Source organism: Lagenorhynchus albirostris, chromosome 7 (assembly GCF_949774975.1).
Source record: "Lagenorhynchus albirostris chromosome 7, mLagAlb1.1, whole genome shotgun sequence".
In the NCBI taxonomy this organism is placed as follows: domain Eukaryota; kingdom Metazoa; phylum Chordata; class Mammalia; order Artiodactyla; family Delphinidae; genus Lagenorhynchus; species Lagenorhynchus albirostris.
This window is the reverse complement of record NC_083101.1, coordinates 66461035-66484526: the sequence shown is the minus strand read 5'-3', so window position 1 is coordinate 66484526 and position 23492 is coordinate 66461035. Positions and strand designations below refer to the sequence as shown.

The 23492-nt window shown below is 35.5% G+C and overlaps 1 protein-coding gene across 3 annotated transcripts in view; it reads right to left on the bottom strand.

Annotated features, from left to right (window-relative positions):
- The window catches only part of CNTLN (centlein), a 331029-nt gene that overhangs the window by 85731 nt on the left and 221806 nt on the right, over positions 1 to 23492 (bottom strand). For all 3 annotated transcript variants that reach the window (XM_060155107.1, XM_060155109.1, XM_060155108.1), the window contains exons 14-17: positions 21782 to 22323; positions 17710 to 17884; positions 2803 to 2893; positions 2498 to 2721 (exon numbers count right to left, since the gene is read on the bottom strand). In XM_060155107.1, the coding sequence (XP_060011090.1) occupies positions 2498 to 2721; positions 2803 to 2893; positions 17710 to 17884; positions 21782 to 22323 (1032 nt within the window). The remainder of the gene's footprint in view (positions 1 to 2497; positions 2722 to 2802; positions 2894 to 17709; positions 17885 to 21781; positions 22324 to 23492) is intronic.

Below are 23492 nucleotides of genomic sequence, written 5' to 3'. Positions count from 1 at the left end.
GGGTCTCTTTTTGACGTTATGAAAATGTTCTAAAATTGATTTTGGTGATGGTTGCACAACTTTGTCCATATTGTAACAACCACTGAATTAAATGATAGAATTGTCTGGTATGTGAATTACGTTTCATTAAAGTTACTGCCAAAAATAATAATAGTGGGTGATTTTAGCCACTCTCAATAATTGATACTTCATTTACCTCACTCTCAATAACTGACAAAACTGAACAGAAAACCAGCAACAACAGAAGAGTTGAACATCAGTATTAACCAACTACATGTAAGAGATATATATAGAACATCCAATCCAACAACAGCAAAATACAAATTCTTATCAAGTGCAAATGGAACATTCTCCAAGATCTACTATATGTTAGGTCACAAAACGAGTCTTAATACATTTATAAAAACCAGATCATAGAAAGTAACTTCCAGTGTAAGTGTGGAACATGGGTCAAGATTGGGTATAAATCCACTCTTGGAATAAAGGCCAAACACAGTTCCTGTTAGTACAACTAGTATACCACTAATCTTTTATAAGTAAAACATTTCTAAGCATTGCTTGAATCAAACCACTAGATATTGGAAGTAGGGAATTTATAATTTAAAATTATGTGTGATAGTGGTTTAAAAAGTATTTTCTAGAATGATGAAAATATTACTTCTGTGTAAACAATAAATCATTCCTTATACACACAAATACCTTTAAGAATGGATACTTGAGCAGTCTCCCAAGGCAATAGAAATAAAAGCAAAAATAAACAATAATATTGGGAACTAATCAAACTTACAAGCTTTTGCACAGCAAAGGAAACCATAAACAAAACAGAAAGACAACCTACCAACTGGGAGAAAATATTTGCAAGTGGTGTGACCAACAGAAGCTTAATTTCCAAAATATACAAACAGATCATACAATTCAATAAAAACAACAGCAAAGAAAAATTCAATCAAAAAAGGGCAGAAGACCTAAGTAGACATTTCTCCAAAGAAGACATACAGATGGCTCATAGGCACATGAAAAGATGCTCATCATTGTTAATTATTAGAGAAATGAAAATCAAAACTGCAATGAGGTACCAACTCACACCATTCAGAATGGCCACCATCAAAAATTTACAAATAACAAATGCTGGAGAGGGTGTGGAGAAAAGGGAATCCTCTTACACTGATGGTGGGAATGTACACTGTTGTAACCACTATGGAAAATAGTATGGAGGTTCCTCTAAAAACTAAAAATGGAGTTGCCATGTGATCCAGCAATCCCACTCCTGAGGATATACCCAGACAAAACTATAATTCAAAAAGATACATGCACCCCTATGTTCAGAGCAGCACTATTTACAATAGCCAAGACATGGAAACAACCTAAATGTCCATTGACAGATGAATGGATAAAGATGTGGTATACACACACACACACACACACACACACACACACACACACACACACAGTGGAATATTACTCAGCCATTAAGAATGAAATAATGCCATTTGCAGCAACACAGTTGGACCTAGGGATTTTCATACTAAGAGAAGTAGGTCAGAAAGAGAAAGTCAAATACCATATGATATCACTTATATATGAAATCTAAAATACAACACAAATGAACATATCTATGAAACAGAAGAGACACAGAGAACTTGTGGTTGCCAAGGGGGAGGAGGGGTAGGGAAAGGAAGGATTGGGAGTTTGGGATTAGTAGACGCAAACTATTATATACAGGATGGATAAACAAGGTCCTCCTGTATAGCACAGGGATTACATTCAATTCCTTGTGATAAAACCATAACAGAAAGGCATATGAAAAAGAATATATATGTATAATTGAGTCACTTTGCTGTCAGCAGAAATTAACACAACATTGTAAATCGACTATACTTCAATAAAAAAATTTTTAAAAAGAATAGAGACTTAAGGAATAACCTGTTCTTTTTTATTTGCTTTAAGATTAAATTATGATAACCAGCAGTAAGGTATACTGTGTCTAAAAATTGTTACAGAAAACTCAGCTCACCTGAGTAAAAATATATGTGCTATAGGAACACATTAATATAGATATTTAAATTAAAATCTTCACATTTTATACTAGTATTTGCGAAGAAGAGCTGGGGCAATTACTAGTTAATAATGTGATTTATAATGATAAATGGAAAGTTTTAGACATGGGCAAATGGGCGAGCTAAATGAATTTATGGAGCCTGCTTTTAAAATCTAAGATATAACAGAATAAATATGACATAAAAATGTTAAGGTAAAGAAAAAAACTAAGTGGAAAAGGAATTCTAGTAAAATACTTGTCAAAAGATTTGGAGTTCTCCTTAATAAGACCTTATTTAAGAAATCTAGATATTAAACATTTCATCAGTTAGCAGTGTCTGGGAAATTTTTAAACTCATAGACATGTCTAACACAAGTATGAACCAAACAACACATGTAAAACAAAATATCCATTTTTATAATATAGTCTACTGGAATTTATTTGTAAAGTTCCCTTTACCTTTATTGTCTGTCTGCTTGTTTGAAACCGCTGATCAGACACTTGCTGCTGGTGAAGGAGCTTTTCATTGACTCCTTTATATTCTTTAATAGACAGTTCTGCTGCTTTTTTGGCATTCAAAAGTACACTGTTCTGTTGTTGCAAGGATACTATACGTTCTCGTAATAAAATAATACTGCTACTTGACTTCTGGGCCGTTATCTTTTTCCAGTTTTCTCTGTTAACTATACAAAAAGAATGTTAATAATTTTTTTAAAAATCTCATTAAATTAAAAAGACATTGTTAATTTCATATGTATTCTTACCTCTGGTAGGACCTGTCGTATGTGAACTCTTTTGAATATTACTATTCTTCTTTTGAAAAGTTGGTTTTTTGGCATTCTTGTGAAAATAATTCTAAATTTGAAAGTTTCATAAAAATTAGATTATTACTCAATAACAATTTCAAGTGAACCAACATAGTATACAATATTTCTTTACTTAAAAACATATTTGTGCAGAGTTAAAAAATAAGTCTGGACAATAAAATTCTATAATTGATGCCAAGAACTCATAAATGAACATAATACGTGCACTAACGTTGACCTAACAGGTAGAAGATAAAAATACAAAAATGAACCCAAAAGTAGTAGAAACTTAACCTATGAACAGTTTACAAAGCTAGGAGCAAAAATAGTAAAAGTGACAAAAATAAAATAACTATATTTAATAATGTATTCTCTGGGAATCTAGTTCCTTTTCTCAAATACTGTTCTCCATTTTAGAATGACAAATCCCTTCTTACAAATAAAGCTAAAATAATGTTGATGAAAATAAAGTAACTTTCCTTGAATCTGTATCTTTTTCTCATGACATTCCAACACACTGAGACTAAATAAAATGAAGCCATGTTGACTTTTGTTCCAAACTGTTTCACCGATCTATAAAAGCTTTCCCAAAACAAAAACTTAAATAGGAATATGTTTCAAAGTATTATAAATCCTAATAATAAAATATGTTGTTTTGTTTAAGAATTTATTGCCCGGGAAACAGGAAAAATATCAACCTAGAAAACTATTTCTTTAAAAAAAGGAATTTTTTTCAAACAACCCAATTCAGGAACATATAAATAATTATAATAAAAATGGAAGGAAAAAATAAATTTGACCAAATGTTACTTTGACAATGAGCCATATATTTTATATCAACAGATATATAAACTATACTATATTATACATAAGGCATGGCCCTAAAGTAATAGAACTGATTTATTAACACAAATACCAGAAACTTCTAACTAAGATAGGGTTTTCCTTTAAACGAATTACTTTCCTTTAAATGAACTATGTTTCATTAAATATCTCATTTGAACTTGTCTTCAGAACCAGCATATAAGATATATTTTTAAATGTTTCATTCCCTTATTAAGATTCAGTTAATATTATGCACTGGTCATGTATCTACCACTATAAAAAGATCCAAAATAGAACTATCAAATTACCAATATTAGTTACCAGACTTGATATCAAATTAACTGGACCTAAAATAAAAAAGAGGCTTCCATTTCCAGTATTATTATTGATCAGAAATCCAGAAATATTCTTATACTTTTGAAGGAAGCACACTTAAAGCATGTTTTAAACATGACAAAGTGTTAAGGGAAATTCTGAGGCCAAAAATAAAGTAAAGCAAGAATTCAGAAGGATTTCCCTGGCAGTTCAGTGGTTATGATTCCAGGCTTTCACTGCTGGGGGCCCAGGTTCAATCTCAGGGACTAAGATCCCACAAGCCGTGTGGTGCAGTGAAAAGAAAAAAGAATCCAGAGAGACAAGTGAAAAGCAAAGTGGCTAGCAAAATATAGGACAACTCATAATCCCTTGTGACCTTGAAATTCAATTTAAATACCAAAGCAGAATATAGGAGGAAAGGAAAGAAAGCCTAGGCCCCAGCTCCAGATGAGAAATTGGAAGTCACAAAGCTAGGGCACTGTATATAGCAATGGCCTGTACCTTTTTTATTGCTGAGTAGTATTCTATGGTATCGATGTATCATAGTTTGATTAACCATTCAGCTATTAAAGAAAATTTTGGTCGTTGCAGTTTTTAGCTATTAAAAATAAAGCTGTTATGACCATTCATGTACAAGTTTTTTAGGTAAACATAAATTTTCATTTCTATAAGTGTCCAAGAGTGAGAAAGCTGGGTTGTATGGTGAGCATATGATTAATATTTTTTTTTTAAAGAAACTGCCTACTGTTTCCCAGAGTGCTATACCACTTTATATTCACACAAGCACTGCATAAGAGATCCAGTTTCTCTGCATCCTTGTTAGCACTTGGTATTGTCGCTATTTTTTATTTTAGGTGTTCTAACAGATGTGTATCTCATCAGGGTCTTAATCTGCATTTCCCTAATGGTTAATGATGTTGAATGTCTTTATGTGTGTGTACTTGCCATACATTTATTCTTTTCAGTGAAATGTCTGTTCATGTCTTTTGCCTGTTTTCTCCTTAGATTGTTTGATTTTCTACTGTTGAGCTTTAACAAAATCCTTATATATTCAAGATATCAGTCCTTTGTCAAATATATGATTTATAAATACTTCCTCCCAGTCTGTAGTATGTCTTTTTAATCCTCTTAATAGGGTCTTTCACAAAGCAAAAGTTCTTAATATTTCATGAAGTCGAAATTTGATGTTTTCTTTTAGGGATCATGCTTTTGATAACATGTCTAAAAACTCTTCAGCAAGTCTTAACTCCCAGAGATTTTCCTTTTGGTTCCTTCTGAAAGTTTTATAATTTGCTTTACACTTATATCTGTGATCTATTTCAAGTTAATTTCTGCATAAGATGTGAGGTTTAGGTATAGGTTTATTGTTTTTCGTTTTTTGCTTTTTTTTTTTTTTTTTGCGGTACGCGGGCCCCTCACTGTTGCGGCCCCTCCCGCCGCGGAGCACAGACCCCGGACGCGCAGAACCAGCGGCCACGGCTCACGGGCCCAGCCGCTCCGCGGCATGTGGGATCTTCCCGGACCGGGACACGAACCTGTATCCCCTGCATCGGCAGGCGGACTCTCAACCACCGCGCCACCAGGGAAGCCCGGTTTATTGTTTTTTGCCTAGGGCTCTCCAGTTGTTCCAGCACTATTTGTTGAAAAGACTATCCTTCCTCTATTGAACTGCTTTTGCACACTTTTCAAAAATCAGTTGTTTTTCATACATGTGGAGCCACTTCTAAGTTCTATATTCCATCATGTAAGTATTAAACCTTTCTTCCCCTCTTGGTGGGTGTTTGGTGTCACCAGTCCTGACATCAAATTGAGTGGTGGGGAATGATGACATCCTCTGTGGGGCAGACACAAAATAGTTATCTTATTTTTTGGTTAATTTCCCATTTGGTTCTTTTCTATATATTCTATTTCATTGATGAGAATTTCTATTTCATTCTTGAGATGTTCTATTTTTTCATTTGTTTCAAACCTGTTTGTAAATGCTTGTTGAAGCATTTTTAATGACAGTTACTTTAAAGTGCTGTCATATAATCTGATTGTCTATGTCATCTTGCTGTTACCTTCTGTTGTTTCCTTTTTTTCATGCAAGTTGAGGTGTTCCTGGTTGCTAGGTATAATGAGTGATTTTCAGTTATATCCTGGACATTTTGGGTATTATGTTTCAAGACTCCATATCTTATTTAAATCTTTTGTTTTAGCAGGCTTCCTCTGATGCCACACTCATGGGGCAAGGAGGACCACCTCATTACCGCCAGTTGGGGATAGAAGTCCAGTCTCTGCTGACACCTTGGTTGAGGAGGGGCACCTCATTACTCTTGGTGGGGGTAAAAGTTCAGGCTCCCCACAGACCTCTGCTAATACCACCCTGGTTGGGAAATGGAGCAGGACTTTGTTTCTGCTCCTAACTTGGCCTCTCTTGACACAGTGCGGAGGGTGTGGGAGGCTTTATAGATATGCGAGGTAATGAAAGTCCGAATTTCTGCACTTCACCTCTGAAATCTAGAGGAACCCTGCTAGGAAACAAAAGGGGCATCTCTTTATTGCTGGATAGAGGTAGATGTCCAGCTCCCCATGTGGTCTCTAATGACATAAATTGAGGGAGTCATTACCATTGGCCCCTCACTGGGCCCTGTTAGAAGGAGGAGGGATACCTTCTTATAGCCAGGTGAGAGTGAAAGTGTAGGTTCCCCACTAGGTCTTTACTGGTGGGGGTAGCTGTAGGGTTGTAATTTTTTCTGTGGTGTTCGGCTAGAGTAGTACAGTTATTGTGTAAAAGTTTTCTGTCTTACTGGGCTGTCCATTTCCTAGTCCTTTGACTAGAGAGAACAGGGTTTTACAGGGGGCTTTTATCATCTAACCAATTGGCCTTTCCAAGTTGCAGGTTTCTTCAGCACCCAGGCCAGGATATGTCAGGCAAAATGAAAACCCAGAGAACTCACCAATCATGTTCTTCTTTCAGTGCTGAGATCCCTACCCAGTGTGTCTCCTCTCCACCTTTCAGAGTCTTCTCATAGTTTTATTATTAAATTTATATTTATACAGTCCCTATCAAAATCCCAAAGGATTGTTTGTGAGAAGCTGATTCTACAGAGCCAAGGACCAAGAATACTGAAGAGACCCTTGAAAGAAAACAAGGTGGGAGACTTGCTCTATTATAAATCAAGAGTACTATACAATAATCTTAATGAGACAGTATGGTATAGATAAATATACTGATGGAACAGAAGAAAAAGTCTAGAGACATACCTGCATGTATATGCACGTGTGATTTACAGCAAAGTTGGTGCTGTTGAACAGTGGGGCAAAGTGTAAAACTTAATCCCTATCATTCATCACATGCAAAAATCAATGCCAGACAGACATAAAAATCAAAACAGTAAATCAGTTAAAATAGAAAAAGATAACAAGTAAGGTAGTATAAAAAATATCTAAGTTGAAGTAGGTAAAAAATAATTACAGAGAACATTAAAAGTGTTATTCATACAGGAAAAAAATTGTTAAATTTGACCACAATAGAATTATGATGTTCTATTCCCCAAAAGATTCCAATAAAAAAGGTGAAAAGGCATAGCATGGAGTAGGGCAAGATATCTACAGTGTATATAATCAACATAAGGCTCATATGTAGCATATGTAAGAACTCCTACAGATGAATAAGAAAAAGACGGACAACTCATTTGTAAATGGCACAGAGTTGAGGAAGCAATTCACTGAAGAATTCCAAATGGTCAATAATTGTAAGAAAGTATTATTCAACACTTTATTAGTAATCACACAATGTAAACTAAACCCACAATGATATACCTCAATATACAAACAAAAGTGGCTGAGATAAGAAGGACTAACATAACAAATGTTGATGAGAAGCAGTAAAAACGTTTACAGCCTGTTGGTGGGTACACTTTGGAAAATAGCAGTATCACCGAAAATCGTAGAAACACATAGTCTATGGTGCAGTAATTCTATCCCCTAGGGATTTCATTACAGACACGTCCATACCAGTAGAGTGGAAGACATTTACAAGAATATTCATTGCAACATTATTTGCAAGAAATCCAAACTGAAGCAACCCAAAATTCAGCAATAGAATGGATAAATAAATTGTGATATATTCGGACAATGAAATACTATATACAACAAAAAAAATGAATGAACTCCACATAACACTGAATAAAATAAGGCAAGAAACAAAAGAAGACATACCTTATAGATTCCATAAAGTTCAAAAGCAGGCAAAATTAACCATAATATTAGAAGAAATAAAATTATAAAGAAAAGAAGGGGAGTGATTAAAGGTAAGATAATGGTTACCTTTGGAGTGAGGGAGAAGTTCTACTATTTCCCAAACCCAATTGGTACAATTTGATCAACTGTTACTTTCTTACTGCCAACAATGTACACAGATCTACTCAAAGTAGTTTACACTAACACTCTCTTGTTTTATGAATAGAATTATGAGTTCCTTTTATTTATAAACTCATTAAGCTGCACAAAATCGACTGCAAATAAACAAAATTCACAATAATATAATGTGTAACAAAATAGTTTTCTGTAAAATCTATTTATCAACCAACCACTCAATCAGCAGGTACTTAGAATATAATTCTTCATCATGGTAGTAACTAAAATAAACTTTTGTCATCCTGGAACTTTTTCCTCTAAAGTTCTGGCCAGATCTCAAATAATAAACACTTTGAATTAGGTTTTTAAAGAAACTTATATGTTACTTCAATGGTAATCTTTTTTTTTTAAACAAAATAAAATTACCTTTTTTCATTTTTTCACTGATTTACGTTGAATAGATAAAACTTTTGATGACATGATGTATCAATGATAAGAATTATTGAATAAGTTGTTTTGGAACGTCAATATTTTAAGATTTAAAATATATTGGGGATGGGGGGTGCTTCAAGATGGTGGAGTAAGATGTGGAGGAGATCACCTTCCTCCCCACAAATACATCAGAAATACATCAGAAATACATCTACATGTGGAACAACTCCTACAGAACACCTACTGAAAACTGGCAGAAGACCTCAGGCTTCCGAAAAGGCAAGAAACTCCCCACGTACCTGGCCGTGAGACTGACAGGGTCTTGGTGCTCCGGCCGGGTGTCAGGCCTGAGCCTCTGATGTGGGAGTGCCAAGTTCAGCACACTGGTCCACCAGAGACGTCCCGGCCCTGTGTAATATCAATCGGTGAGACCTCTCCTGGAGATCTCCATCTCAACGTTAAGACCCACCTCCTCTCAACGACCAGCAAGCTCCAGAGCTGGACACCCCATGCCAAACAACTAGCAAGACAGGAACACAACCCCACCCATTAGCAGAGAGGCTGCCTAAAATCATACTATGTTCACAGACACCCCAAAACACACCACCAGACCTGGACCTGCCCACCACAAAGACAAGATTCAGCTTCATCCACCAGACACAGGCACTAGTCCCCTCCACCAGGAAGCCTACACAACCCACTGAACCAACTTTAGCCACTGGGGACAGACACCAAAAACAACGAGAACTACGAACCTGCAGCCTGCAAAAAGGAGACCGCAAACGCAGTAAGATAAGCAAAATGAGCAGACAGAAAAACACATACCAGATGAAGGAGCAAGGTAAAAACCCACCAGACCTAAAAAATGAAGAAGAAATAGGCACTCTAACTGAAAAAGAATTCAGAATAATGACAGTAAAGATGATCCAAAATCTTGGAAATAGAAGAGAGAAAATGCAAGAAACATTTAACAAGGACCTAGAAGAACTAAAGAGGAAACAAGCAACAATGAACAACCCAATAAATGAAATTTAAAATACTCTAGAAGGGATCAATAGCAGAATAACTCAGGCAGAAGAACGGATAAGTGACCTGGAAGATAAAATAGTGGAAATAACTACTGCAGAGCAGAATAAAGAAAAAAGAATGAAAAGAACTGAGGACAGTCTCAGAGACCTCTAGGACAACATTAAACGAATCAACATTCGAATTACAGGGGTCCCAGAAGAAGAAGAGAAAAAGAAAGGGACTGAGAAAATATTTGAAGAGATTATAGTGGAAAACTTCCCTAATATGGGAAAGGAAATAGTTAATCAAGTCAAGGAAGCACAGAGAGTCCCATAGAGGATAAATCCAAGCAGAAACACACCAAGACACATATTAATCAAACTATCAAAAATTAAATACAAAGAAAACATTAAAAGCAGCAAGGGAAAAACAACAAATAACACAGAAGGGAATCCCCATAAGGTTAACAGCTGATCTTTCAGCAGAAACTCTGCAAGCCAGAAGGGAGTGGCAGGACATATTTAAAGTGATGAAGGAGAAAAACCTAAAACCAAGATTACTCTACCCAGCATGGATCTCATTCATATTTGATGGAGAAATTAAAACCTTTACAGAAAAGCAAAAGCTGAGAGAGTTCAGCACCACCAAACCAGCTTTACAACAAATGCTAAAGGAACTTCTCTAGGCAAGAAACACAAGAGAAGGAAAAGACCTACAATAACAAACCCAAAACAATTAAGAAAATGGGAATAGGAACATACATATCGATAATTACCTTAAATGCAAATGGATTAAATGCTTCCACCAAAAGACACACACTGGCCTAATGGATACAAAAACAAGACCCATATATATGCTTTCTACAAGAGATCCAATTCAGACCCAGGGACACATACAGACTGAAAGTGAGGGCATGGAAAAAGGTATTCCATGTAAATGGAAATCAAAAGAAAGCTGGAGTAGCAATTCCCATATCAGACAACATAGACTTTAAAATAAAGACTATTATAAGAGATAAAGAAGGACACTACATAATGATCAAGGGATCGATCCAAGAAGAAGATATAACAATTATAAATAGTAATGCACCCAACATAGGAGCACCTGAATACATAAGGCAAATACTAAGAGCCATAAAAGGGGAAATCGACAGTAACACATTCATAGTAGGGGACTTTAACACCCCACTTTCACCAATGGACAGATCATCCAAAATGAAAATAAATAAGGAAACACAAGCTTTAAATGATACAATAAACAAGAGGGACTTAATTGATATTTATAGGACATTCCATCCAAAAACAACAGAATACACATTTTTCTCAAGTGCTCATGGAACATTCTCCAGGATAGATCATATCTTTGGTCACAAATCAAGCCTTGGTAAATTTAAGAAAACTGAAATCGTATCAAGTATCTTTTCTGACCACAATGCTATGAGACTATATATCAATTACAGGAAAAGATCTGTAAAAATTACAAACACATGGAGGCTAAACAATACACTACTTAATAACGAAGTGATCACTAAAGAAATCAAAGAGGAAATCTAAAAATACCTAAAAACAAATGACAATGGAGACACGATGACCCAAAACCTATGGGATGCAGGAAAAGCAGTTTTAAGAGGGAAGTTTATAGCAATACAATCCTACCTTATGAAGCAGGAAAAATCTCAAATAAACAACCTAAGCTTGCACATAAAGCAATTAGAGAAAGAAGAACAAAAAAACCCAAAGTTAGCAGAAGGAAAAAAAATCATAAAGATCAGATCAGAAATAAATGAAAAAGAAATGAAGGAAATGGTAGCTAAGATCAATAAAACTAAAAGCTGGTTCTTTGAGAACATAATCAAAATTGATATACCATTAGCAAGACTCATCAAGAAAAAAAGGGAGAAGACTCAAATCAATAGAATTAGAAATGAAAAAGAAGTTACAGCTGACACTGCAGAAATACAAAGGATCATGAGAGATTACTACAAGCAACTATATGCCAATAAAATGGACAATCTCAAAAAAATGGACAAATTCTTAGAAAAGCACAGCCTTCCGAGACTGAACCAGGAAGAAATAGAAAATATAAACAGACCAATCACAAGCAGTGAAATTGAAACTGTGATTAAAAATCTTCCAACAAACAAAAGTTCAGGACTAGATGGCTTCAGAGGCGAATTCTATCAAACATTTAGAGAAGAGCTAACACCTATCCTTCTCAAACTCTTCCAAAATATAGCAGAGGGAGGAACGCTCCCAAACTCATTCTACGAGGCCACCATCACCCTGAAACCAAACCAGACAAAGAGGTCAGAAAAAAAGAAAACTAAGGGCCAATATCACTGATGAACATAGATGCAAAAATCCTCAACATAATACTAGCAAACAAAATCCAACAGCACATTAAAAGGATCATACACCATGATCAAGTGGGGTTTCTTCCAGGAATGCAAGGATTCTTCAATATACGCAAATCAATCAATGTAATAAACCATATTAACCAACTGAAGGAGAAAAACCATATGATCATCTCAATAGATGCAGAGAAAGCTTTTGACAAAATTCAACACCCATTTATGATAAAAACGCTGCAGAAAGTAGGCATAGAGGGAACTTTCCTCAACATAATAAAGGCCATATATGACAAACCCAGAGCCAATATCGTCAATGGTGAAAAACTGAAACCATTTCCACTAAGATCAGGAACAAGACAAGGTTGCCCACTCTTTCCACTCTTATTCAACGTAGTTTTGGAAGTTCTAGCCACAGCAATCAGAGAAGAAAAAGAAATAAAAAGGAATCCAAATCGGAAAAGAAGAAGTAAAGCTGTCACTGTTTGCAGATGACATGATACTATACACAGATAATCCTAAAGATGCCACCAGAAAACTACTAGAGCTAATCAATGCATTTGGTAAAGTAGCAGGATCCAAAATTAATGCACAGAAATCTCTGGCATTCCTATACACTAATGATGAAAAATCTGAAAGTGAAATCAAGAAAACACTCCCATTTACCATTGCAACAAAAAGAATAAAATATCTAGGAATAAACCTACCTAAGGAGACAAAAGACCTGTATGCAGAAAATTATAAGACACTGATGAAAGAAATTAAAGATGATACAAATAGATGGAGAGACATATCATGTCCTTGAATTGGAAGAATCAACATTGTGAAAATGACTCTACTACCCAAAGTAATCTACAGATTCAATGCAATCCCTATCAAACTACCACTGGCATTTTTCACAGAATTAGAACAAAAAATTTCACAATTTGTATGGAAACACAAAAGACCCCGAATAGCCAAAGCAATCCTGAGAACGAAAAATGGAGCTGGAGGAATCAGGCTCCCTGACTTCAGACTATACTGCAAAGCTACAGTAATCAAGACAGCATGGTACTGGCACAAAAACAGAAATATAGATCAATGGAACAGGACAGAGAGCCCAGAGATAAACCCACACACATATGGTCACCTTATCTTTTATAAAGGAGGTAGGAATATAAAATGGAGAAAAGACAGCCTCTTCAATAAGTGGTGCTGGGAAAACTGGACAGATACAAATAAAAGTATGAGATTAAAACACTCCCTAAAACCATACACAAAAATAAGCTCAAAAATGGATTAAAGACCTAAATATAAGGCCAGAAACTATCAAACTCTTAGAGGAAAACATAGGCAGAACACTCTGACATCAATCATAGCAAGATCCTTTTTGACCCACCTTCTAGAGAAATGGAAATAAAAACAAAAATAAACAAATGGGACCTAATGAAACTTAAAAGCTTTTGCACAGCAAAGGAAACCATAAACAAGACCAAAAGACAACCCTCACAATGGGAGAAAATATTTGCAAATGAAGCAACTGACAAAGGATTAATCTCCAAAATTTACAACCAGCTCATGCAGCTAAGTAACAAAAAAGCAAACAACCCTATCCAAAAATGGGCAGAAGACCTAAATAGACACTTCTCCAAAGACGATATACAGATTGCCAACAAACACATGAAAGAATGCTCAACATCATTAATCATTAGAGAAATGCAAATCAAAACTACAATGAGATATCATCTCACACCGGTCAGAATGGCCATCATCAAAAAATCTAGAAACAATACATGCTGGAGAGGGTGTGGAGAAAAGGGAACCCTCTTGCACTGTTGATGGGAATGTAAATTGATACAGCCACTATGGAGAACAGTATGGAGGTTCCTTAAAAAACTACAAATAGAACTACCATATGACCCAGCAATCCTACTACTGGGCATATACCCTGAGAAAACTGTAATTCAAAAAGAGTCATGTACCAATATGTTCATTGCAGCTCTATTTACAATACCCAGGACATGGAAGCAACCTAAGTATCCATTAACAGATGAATGGATAAAGAAGATGTGGCACATATACACAATGGAATATTACTCTGCCGTAAAAAGAAATGAAATTGAGTTATTTGTAGTGACGTGGATGGGCCTAGACTCTGTCATACAGAGTGAAGTAAGTCAGAAAGAGAAAAACAAATACCGTATGCTAACACATATATATGGAATCTAAGGTAAAAAAAAAAGTCATGAGGAACCTAGGGGAAGACAGGAATAAAGACACAGACCTACTAGAGAACGGACTTGAGGATATGGGGACGGGGAACGGTAAGCTGTGACAAAGTGAGAGAGTGGCATGGACATATATACACTACCAAATGTAAAATAGATAGCTAGTGAGAAGCAGCCGCATAGCACAGGGAGATCAGCTCTGTGGTTTGTGACGACCTAGAGGGGTGGGATAGGGAGGGTGGGAGGGAGGGAGACGCAAGAGGGAAGAGATATGGGATCATATGTATATGTATAACTGATTCACTTTGTTATAAAGCAGAAACTAAGACACCATAAAGCAATATAAAATAGTATAAAGCAATTATAAAGCATAAAGGAGTATAAAGCAATTATACTCCAAAATAGATGTTAAAAAAAAAACCATGATAATCTCATTAGAAGTAGAAAAAGCCTTTGACAAAATTCTACATCCAATTATGATAAAAACTCTACAGAAAGTAGGCATAGAGGGAACTTACCTCAACATAACAAAGGCTATATATGAAAAACCAACAGCAAACATCATTCTCAACGGTGAAAAACTGAAACCATTTCCTCTACGATCAGGAACAAGACAAGGTTGCCCACTCTTTCCACTATTATTCAACATAGTTTTGGAACTTTCAGCCATAGCAACCAGAGAAGAAAAAGAAATAAAAGGAATCCAAATCAGAAAAGAAGAAGTAAAACTGTCACTGTTTGCTGATGACATGACACTATACATAGAAAATCCTAAAGATGCCACCAGAAAAGTACTAGAGCTAATCAATGAATTTGGGAAGGTAGCAGGCTACAAAATTAATGCACAGAAATCTTTTGCATTCCTATACACTAATGAAGAAAAATCTGAAAGTGAAATTAAGAACACACTCCCATTTACCACTGCAACAAAAAGAATAAAATATCTAGGAATAAACCTACCTAAGGAGACAAAAGACTGGTATGCAGAAAACTTTAAGACACTGATCAAAGAAATTAAATATGATACAGATGGAGAGATATACCATGTTCTTGCATTGAAAGAATCAATATTGTGAAAATGACTATAAGACCCAAAGCAAGCTACAGCTTCAATGCAATCCCCATCAAACTACTCATAGCATTTTTCACAGAAAAAGAACAAAAAAATTTACAATTTGTATGGAAACACAGAAGACCCCGAATAGCCAAAGCAATCTTAAGAAAGAAAAACAAAGCTGGATGAATCAGGCTCCCTGACTTCAGACTATACTACAAAGCTACAGTAATCAAGACAATACATTACTGGCATAAAAACAGAAATATAGGTCAATGGAACAGGATAGAAAGCCTAGAGATAAACCCATGCACATATGGTCACCTTATGTTTAATAACGGAGGCTAGAATATACAATGGAGAAAAGACAGCCTCTTCAATAAGTGGTGCTGGGAAAAATGGAGAGATACATGTAAAAGAATGAAATTAAAACACACCCTAATACCATACACAAAAATAAACTGAAAATGGATTAAAGAACTAAATGTAAGGCCAGAAACTATCAAACTCTTAGAGGAAAACATAGGCAGAACACTCTATGACACAAATCACAGCAAGATTCTTTTTGACCCACGTCCTAGAGAAATGGAAATGAAAACAAACAATGGGACCTAATGAAGCTTAAAAGCTTTTGCACAGCAAAGGAAACCTTGAACAAGACGAAAAGACAACCCTCAGAATGGGAGAAAATATTTGCAAACGAAGCAACTAACAAAAGATTAATCTCCAAAATATACAAGCAGCTCATGCAGCTCAATATCAAGAAAACAAACAACCCTAACCAAAAATGGGCAGAAGACCTAAATAGACTTTTCTCCAAAGAATATATACTGATTGCCAACAAACACATAAAAGGATGGTCAATATCACTAATCATTAGAGAAATGCAAATTCAAACTACAATGAGGTATCACCTCACACCGGTCAGAATGGCCATCATCAAAAAGTCTAGAAACAATAAATGCTGGAGAGGGTGTGGAGAAAAGGGAACCCTTCTGCATTGTTGCTGGGAATGTAAATTGATAAAGCCACTATGAAGAAACAGTATTGGAGGTTCCTTAAAAAACTAAAAATAGAACTACCATACGACCCCGCAATCCCACTACTGGGCATATACCCTGAGAAAACCATAATTCAAAAAGAGACATGTACCCCAATGTTCAGTGCAGCACTATTTACAATAGCCAGGACATGGAAGCAACCTAAGTGTACATCGACAGATGAATGGATAAAGAAGATGTGGCATATATATATACAGTGGAATATTACTCAGCCAAAGAAATGAAATGAAATTGAGTTATTTGTAGTGAGATGGATAGACCCAGCGTCTGTCATACAGAGTGAAGTAAGTCAGAAAGAGAAAATCAAATACCGTATGGTAACACATATATATGGAGTCTCAAAAAAAAAAAAAAGGTTCTGATGAACATAGGGGCAGGACAGGAATAAAGAAGCAGACGTAGAGAATGGACTTGAGCACACGGGGAGGGGGAACTGTAAGATGGGATGAAGTGAGAGAGTTGCATTGACATATATACACTACCATATGTAAAACAGATAGCTAGTGGGAAGCAGTCGCGTAGCACAGGGAGATCAGCTCGGTGCTTTGTGACCACATAGAGGTGTGGGATAGGGAGCGTGGGAGGGAGACGCAAGAGAGATAGCATATGGGAATATATATATACGTGTAGCTGATTAACTTCATTATACAGCAGAAACTAACACAACACTGTAAAGGAATTATACACCAATTAATATGTTAAGAAAAAACATAAGCAGAATAAGCATCTCAATTGCAAACATGTAAATAAAACTTTAGAAAAAATAAAAATAAAGAAAATAAAAAAATAAAATATATTGGGGAATAAAATACATTAGGTTGAAATTAAAAAAAAATCTGAACAGCAAAATAAAAAAAATACGCTGGGGGATAAAATACATTACGTAGAAATCAGAAATTTAAAAATTTAGTCAGACTAAATAATTTATTATCATGAAGGCTAATATAAAAACAGAAATTTCTTCTTTTCATATATTTTATATACCTGGAAACAGCAATGAGCTTATTATCACATTCAATTTTTTGGCTGAAAGATAAATACCTTAAGATTTATATTCAGGAAAATTATATCTATTTCCATGTTCATCTATGCAAAAGATTATACTAAATTAGTACTTGAAAATTATTAAAAAGTGAGTATTTTCACTGTATATTCCAAAGAAAACAATTTTTTAAGGATTTAAATTAAATCACTGGCAACAAAAATTGATTTAAGTTATGAAGCAGGAGATAACATTAAAAACATAGCTTATAATTAAGCAAAATTGTGATATACCTTTGGAGTCTTTCCATCTACATTTGGATGTATTTGTACTATTTCTTTGCCTTGCATTTGGCTGTCTTCTGTTTGGCTTTCTTTCTGGTCTCCTCTATCCTCTGTAGGACTTATTTTCTGGGATGTTTCTACAATAATTGTTCCCAAATTTTGTACGGTCTGTGCTTCAGAATCACTGATTTTGGGAAAAAGGGGGGATATAAAGCCCAAGAAGAAGAGTTGTTAAACGTACCTCTTTAAGTTCAAGACCAAATAATATTACAGCACAGTTTATATAGGTAGCTACAAGTTTAATTTGGGCATTTACTGATTCTCATTGTTAAGAGAGAAAATTACTCTAAATATATTGAGAGAAAATTGTTTAAATATATTTTACAAAATTATAAAATCTCATCAAGAAGTTAGATTATGTAATATCACATGCTTGCAGCATCACTTCTATAGTATTTCTCCAAGTGTTAACTCAGGAAGCACATGTTTCAACGCTTGCAGGGTTGGAACACTCACTACTTTCTGACCCAGGGCAGAAAGCTTTAATATTTCTAAAAGAAAGTTTTCTCCTAGTCTGGAACAAAATCTGAATCTCTGAGCCTTTCATGAATTGATCTAGTTCCATCTCTTATGGGTATGCATCATTCAATATAATACTTGTTAAGCACCAACTATGTACCAGACACTTTTCTGGGCACAAGGGTAAAGTGGTGAGTGAAAAAAAAATAGATGAAACTCCTTGCCCTCAGGTAACTTTCCGCCCAGTGGGGTGGGGAGACAGGTGACAAAGAAGTGGACTAAATTTATATATATATATATATATATATATATATATATATATATATATAAAACACATAGTATGTTAATAGTTTGTGTTAAAGAAAAAAAATAAAGGGAAGAAGATTAGAAGTGCTGGTGTTGATGCTGAGCAGAAATTTAAGTTCAATCCCTTTTCCACATGGATGATCTAACTATTTGGATATAGTTATATGATGCTTGCAACATCTCTAAGGAAAACATCCCTAGCTTGTTCAAGTACTCCTAACATGAATGCTTTTGAGATGCTTTCCCTTCCTGGTCCCTCTTGAAAAGTACACCAGCTTATTTTGATGGAGCATTATGTCCAGAATTCAATTTCATACTTCGAGTGTACAATGAGAAGTACTTAGTAGTACTCCTGGTAGATGTAGACTAAATTTGTATAAGCTTTTCCAGCATGCATATTGTACTGAGACTCTTAGAGGATTTAACAAAATATAGTTTTACATTCACTATTACAAAGTGCCATATTTTCCCATTGCATAGTTGAACAATTGACATTTTATAGCCAAGTAAAGGACCCTGTAGTCTTCTGGATAACTATATCTTCCCAGTCTATTGAGATCTTTGGGGATTTTGATTCTATCTCGTAAAGTATTTTCCAGCCCTTTCAGTGTCACGTTATCCACAGATTTGATAAACATGTTTTGCTGAAATTCTGTCTTTCTTCTTCTAGGTATTAACAACTCCTCCTGATTATTACCTATCAGTGAATGGGCATTGATAAAGATAATTCATATATTGGGACCCACAAAATGCAGGCTGCCCCAGCGGCCCGGCCTGTGTCAGAAACCGGAACCTAAGTCAGCTGCACTAACGGGAAATGCATCACTGTCAAGGAAAGCTAACATATACCAATCAGAATCCTCCAATTCAGCTTTAGCTAGTTTGCGAACTTTAGCTAGCTATCTTACCCTAGAAAATAGGACCCGCTAGCTTTACAAGAAAATCCCTGACCTCCTAGCCAATCATGCCCTGTTTCTGCTTTGCCTCTTATAATGCTCTATAAAACTCCCTCCTGCCCCAAATCCCTTGAAAGAGTGCTCCACAGCTTGTTAGGCACTGGACTCCCCTTATCCATGTATGTTTTCGCATGAATAGAGGTCTTCATGCTTGTTACTAAATCATATTATTTTTGTTCTTTGACATCATGCTCTTGTAATATTATTCAACTATCGGAAATAAATATTCATAAGGTAATAATTATATAATATTCTATATACAAATAAATAAAGGGCCAAGTTCTATTTTCCTCAGTATCCAAGTAAATTTCTTATATTTCAGACTATGAAAAGTTAAAAGAAACAGAATGTCCTGAAGTCCTGAGGCTCCATTGTGGGATTTCTAATTGCTTGAGAATTCTTTGCAGCTGAGTGATTCCTGAGACCGTTCTGTCAGGCAGGAAATGTAACAATTAATCCTCACAGTGTAAAACTGAGTTTCACTGCTAATAACTTAAATGACAATCCTATGTTTTAAGAAATATTGTGTGATACATCCCCCAAAATACGTGACCTTCTGCACATGCACCAAGAAGATGAAATTGAACTGAGTGTATTCCTTAACTTTCACATATTTATTCAGACATACATACACCAGTAAATATGTACCACTATATTATGAAGAGTGTGGTAGTATCAACTGGCTGAGATATAATTAGTAGATGAAACCAGAATTTCCTGGAAGACAAAGATAAACACTTAGTGGGTTTTGTTTTTGTTTTTTTTTTTGCAGTACGCGGGCCTCTCACTGTTGTGGCCTCTCCTGTTGCAGAGCACAGCCTCCGGACACGCAGGCTCAGCGGCCATGGCTCACAGGCCTAGCCGCTCCCCGGCATGTGGGACCTTCCCGGACCGGGACACGAACCCGTGTCCCCTGCATCGGCAGGCGGATTCTCAACCACTGCACCACCAGGGAAGCCCTTAGTGGGTTTTAAGCTAAGTAGGATTTTATCTCTAACTGCTTTTGAGAACAGGGAAGAAAACCTTAGAAGAGGTAACAAAGAAACAGGAAAGCAGATTTGGTCTTTCTTCCTTACTTTCGTAAATTTGTTTTTGAGTTTTTCACCTGTCTAAAGACCAGAGGCATGACCACTGATCGTTTAAAACAGTGGTTCGCAAACTTGTCTGCATATTGGAATCAGCTGGAGAGCCTCAAAACATACTGAAGCTTGTATCTCACTCCAGAAGTTATGATTTAATTGTTCTGGGATGTGGCCTGAGCTTTGGAATTTTTATGAGATCCCCAGGTGATTCTAATATGCAAACAAGTTTGAGAATTGCATTTTAAAATGTTTCAGATCTATGTCTAAGAAAACTATCCAGAAACATCCCAAATCTAAAACAGATCATGACTGCAGATTTAAAAAAAAAAAAAACTTGGGGAAATAAAAGGAAATATGCGCCATCATAAACCAAGACAGAATTATGGAAAATTGTTCCATGTGTCTGTTAACAATTCTGGCCACATTAAACTTCCGTATTATCTAGGTATAAAAAGAGGTGTTCTATTATCCACTTGCCTTTGTGGTTTTACTGATGTGCTTCAATGTATGAATGTATAGCCAGGGGTAAGGGTAAGAAATATTATAGATTTTTAGTATTCCCCTGTTGTTATTCACTAGGGGTTAGATAACTTAAAACTAGGAATCTGTAGAGCTTTAACTTTAAAGAACTAATTTTTAACCTCCTTCAATTAAAGTTAGCACAATGACCTGCATAATACATACATGAAATAATTAGTGAAGATGGTTCTTAATTTAAAGGATGTTAAACAGCTTGTAGACATCTGGTAACAAGCTGAAATGGGTCATTCAAAATTTATCTAACTAAATTAAGGGGAAAAAATGTTTCTCCTCCCAGGTTGCCATGTCACAAGATAACTAAACCGACTTAGTAGGCTTGCCTGGGAATCCTTAGCTGTCAGTGGTGAATATGCAAAGGGCCAGCAAATTAAATCAACCTGCCAAACTGTCAATTTCAAGCCTCATGACTGCATGAAAATAGCATCACTGGAAGAAATCAAGCATTGCCTTCTTTTGGGTTTCCTGGCACCTATTCAAACACTCATGCAGTTGTGGCTAATTTTGCATGCAAATTTCAGTCAATAAGCTCAGAACAAGACCTCCCAAGATATTTCAAAGAATCTGACAGTATTTTTTCTGAATACCAAATCAACAGTAGTTGAAATTCAATCTCCACTTGCTGGTGCTTTACATATGCACAGTGTCCCCACCACTGAGCTAAGTTAATGAGAGCCTTACCTGCTTTCGCACACATCCTCCCAGTCGTCCTTGCTGAGGTTCTCAAACACATTGCTCATGACCTTGATGGAGTGATTGAGAACAGTGTGGTAACGACCCACGGAGCGCTTTTTCTTGGCCGCTTTAAATTTAACCTTGGTAGTGGTTGCCTTACAATCAGATTGTCTAGATCCAGATCTCACTTCCGTGGTGGCCATCTCAGATTTAGCTTTGTCTGCTGAACGCTGTAATTTCTCTACTGAATTCATCAGCTCTTCATTTTCATTTCTCAACTCATTAGCTTCTGCCACTTGTCTCCTTAGGGAAGTGACTTCTATCTCCAGCTCACTGAGTTTTACTTGAAGTTCAGCTTTGTCTTTTTCTACATCTTTACTTCCCTTTTGCAGTTGTTCCACCTCTTTTTCTCTGGTCTTTGCGTCTTCTTGCTGCTGTTTTACAAGGGATTTCAGGAAATCATTTTCTTTTATTAATTTTTTATTCCCTTCTTTTAATTTTCTTGACCTTTTCTCAAAAGATTTTAGCCGATTTTCCAATTCAATGACCTAAATAGAAAAGTTTAATTTATTCTTTTAAAAGTCCAAAACTAGAATGTACTGTATTTTTATTGTCATTTCTAACTTATGAAAATAAAATTTCATTTAGCACAAGGACAAAATAAATCTAAAGTACTTAATTTCTAAATAATTCTAAGGTGGTGTACATAAATACATTCTAAAATGCAATAATACATCTGTTGAATAAAGGACAGATGGTAAAAGAAGTTAAAATTCTACACAATGTGACACAGAACTAAGTATGCTAATAAGCTCTGCAGAGTTCTCTGAGACTGTAAGTGCTTTGGCTTTATAGTCTACTGTTGGGAAGGAAAAAAACTTCCTTCTACCCTTCTAGGTTCTTTCTGGTCTCAGAATGAAATTGATATAAGACAGATTAACAAGAGAAAAATATAAGAATATAAAAATATAATATAAGATATATAAATATATATTATATAAATATATAAGACAGATTAACAAGAGAAAAACAAAAATTTAATATCACGTATACCTCCTGTATACTTGGGAGATACCCAGGAAAACTGAGTAACTCCCCGAAATGGCCTAAGCCATCACCTTAAATACCATTTTCATCTAAAGACTATGTAAGATTTTGGTGGGTGGGAGTCAGTTATAGGAGGTTCCCAGGAAAAGCATAGTAAACAAGGGTCTGGCTGTTAAGCAGATTTAGGTCCTTGCCTTCTCCACTGATTACACTTTTATTAGAGATTTGGTCATCTTCATCTTCCTGGTACAGCAAGGTATACCCTCTTACAAATGGAGATTTCCCTTATAAATGTAAATGTTTCTTACAAAGGGATAACTTCTACTCAGTTTTCAGAGCTTTTCCTATGTCTGTAGTTTCTTAAAAATAATCAGCCTAAAATAATCAATATGCCAAAGAGACATATTTTGGGGTGATATATTTTGCTCCCCCTCATTTTACTACTCGTGAAAAAGAATACTTTCAGAGAAAAACAATTTATACAAAAAGTCTGAAAACAGTACATAGGGAAACTTTATTATTAAAATAAAATTAGCCTTCAATATTTAACTATCATATGAAAAACTGATGACCTAAATACAAAATGATCTATTGAGGCTGCTTTTTCCTAAATTATAAAAATGTAATTTTAATAGTTGTGAGGTCCTTAGTTTATACAATACAGGAACTT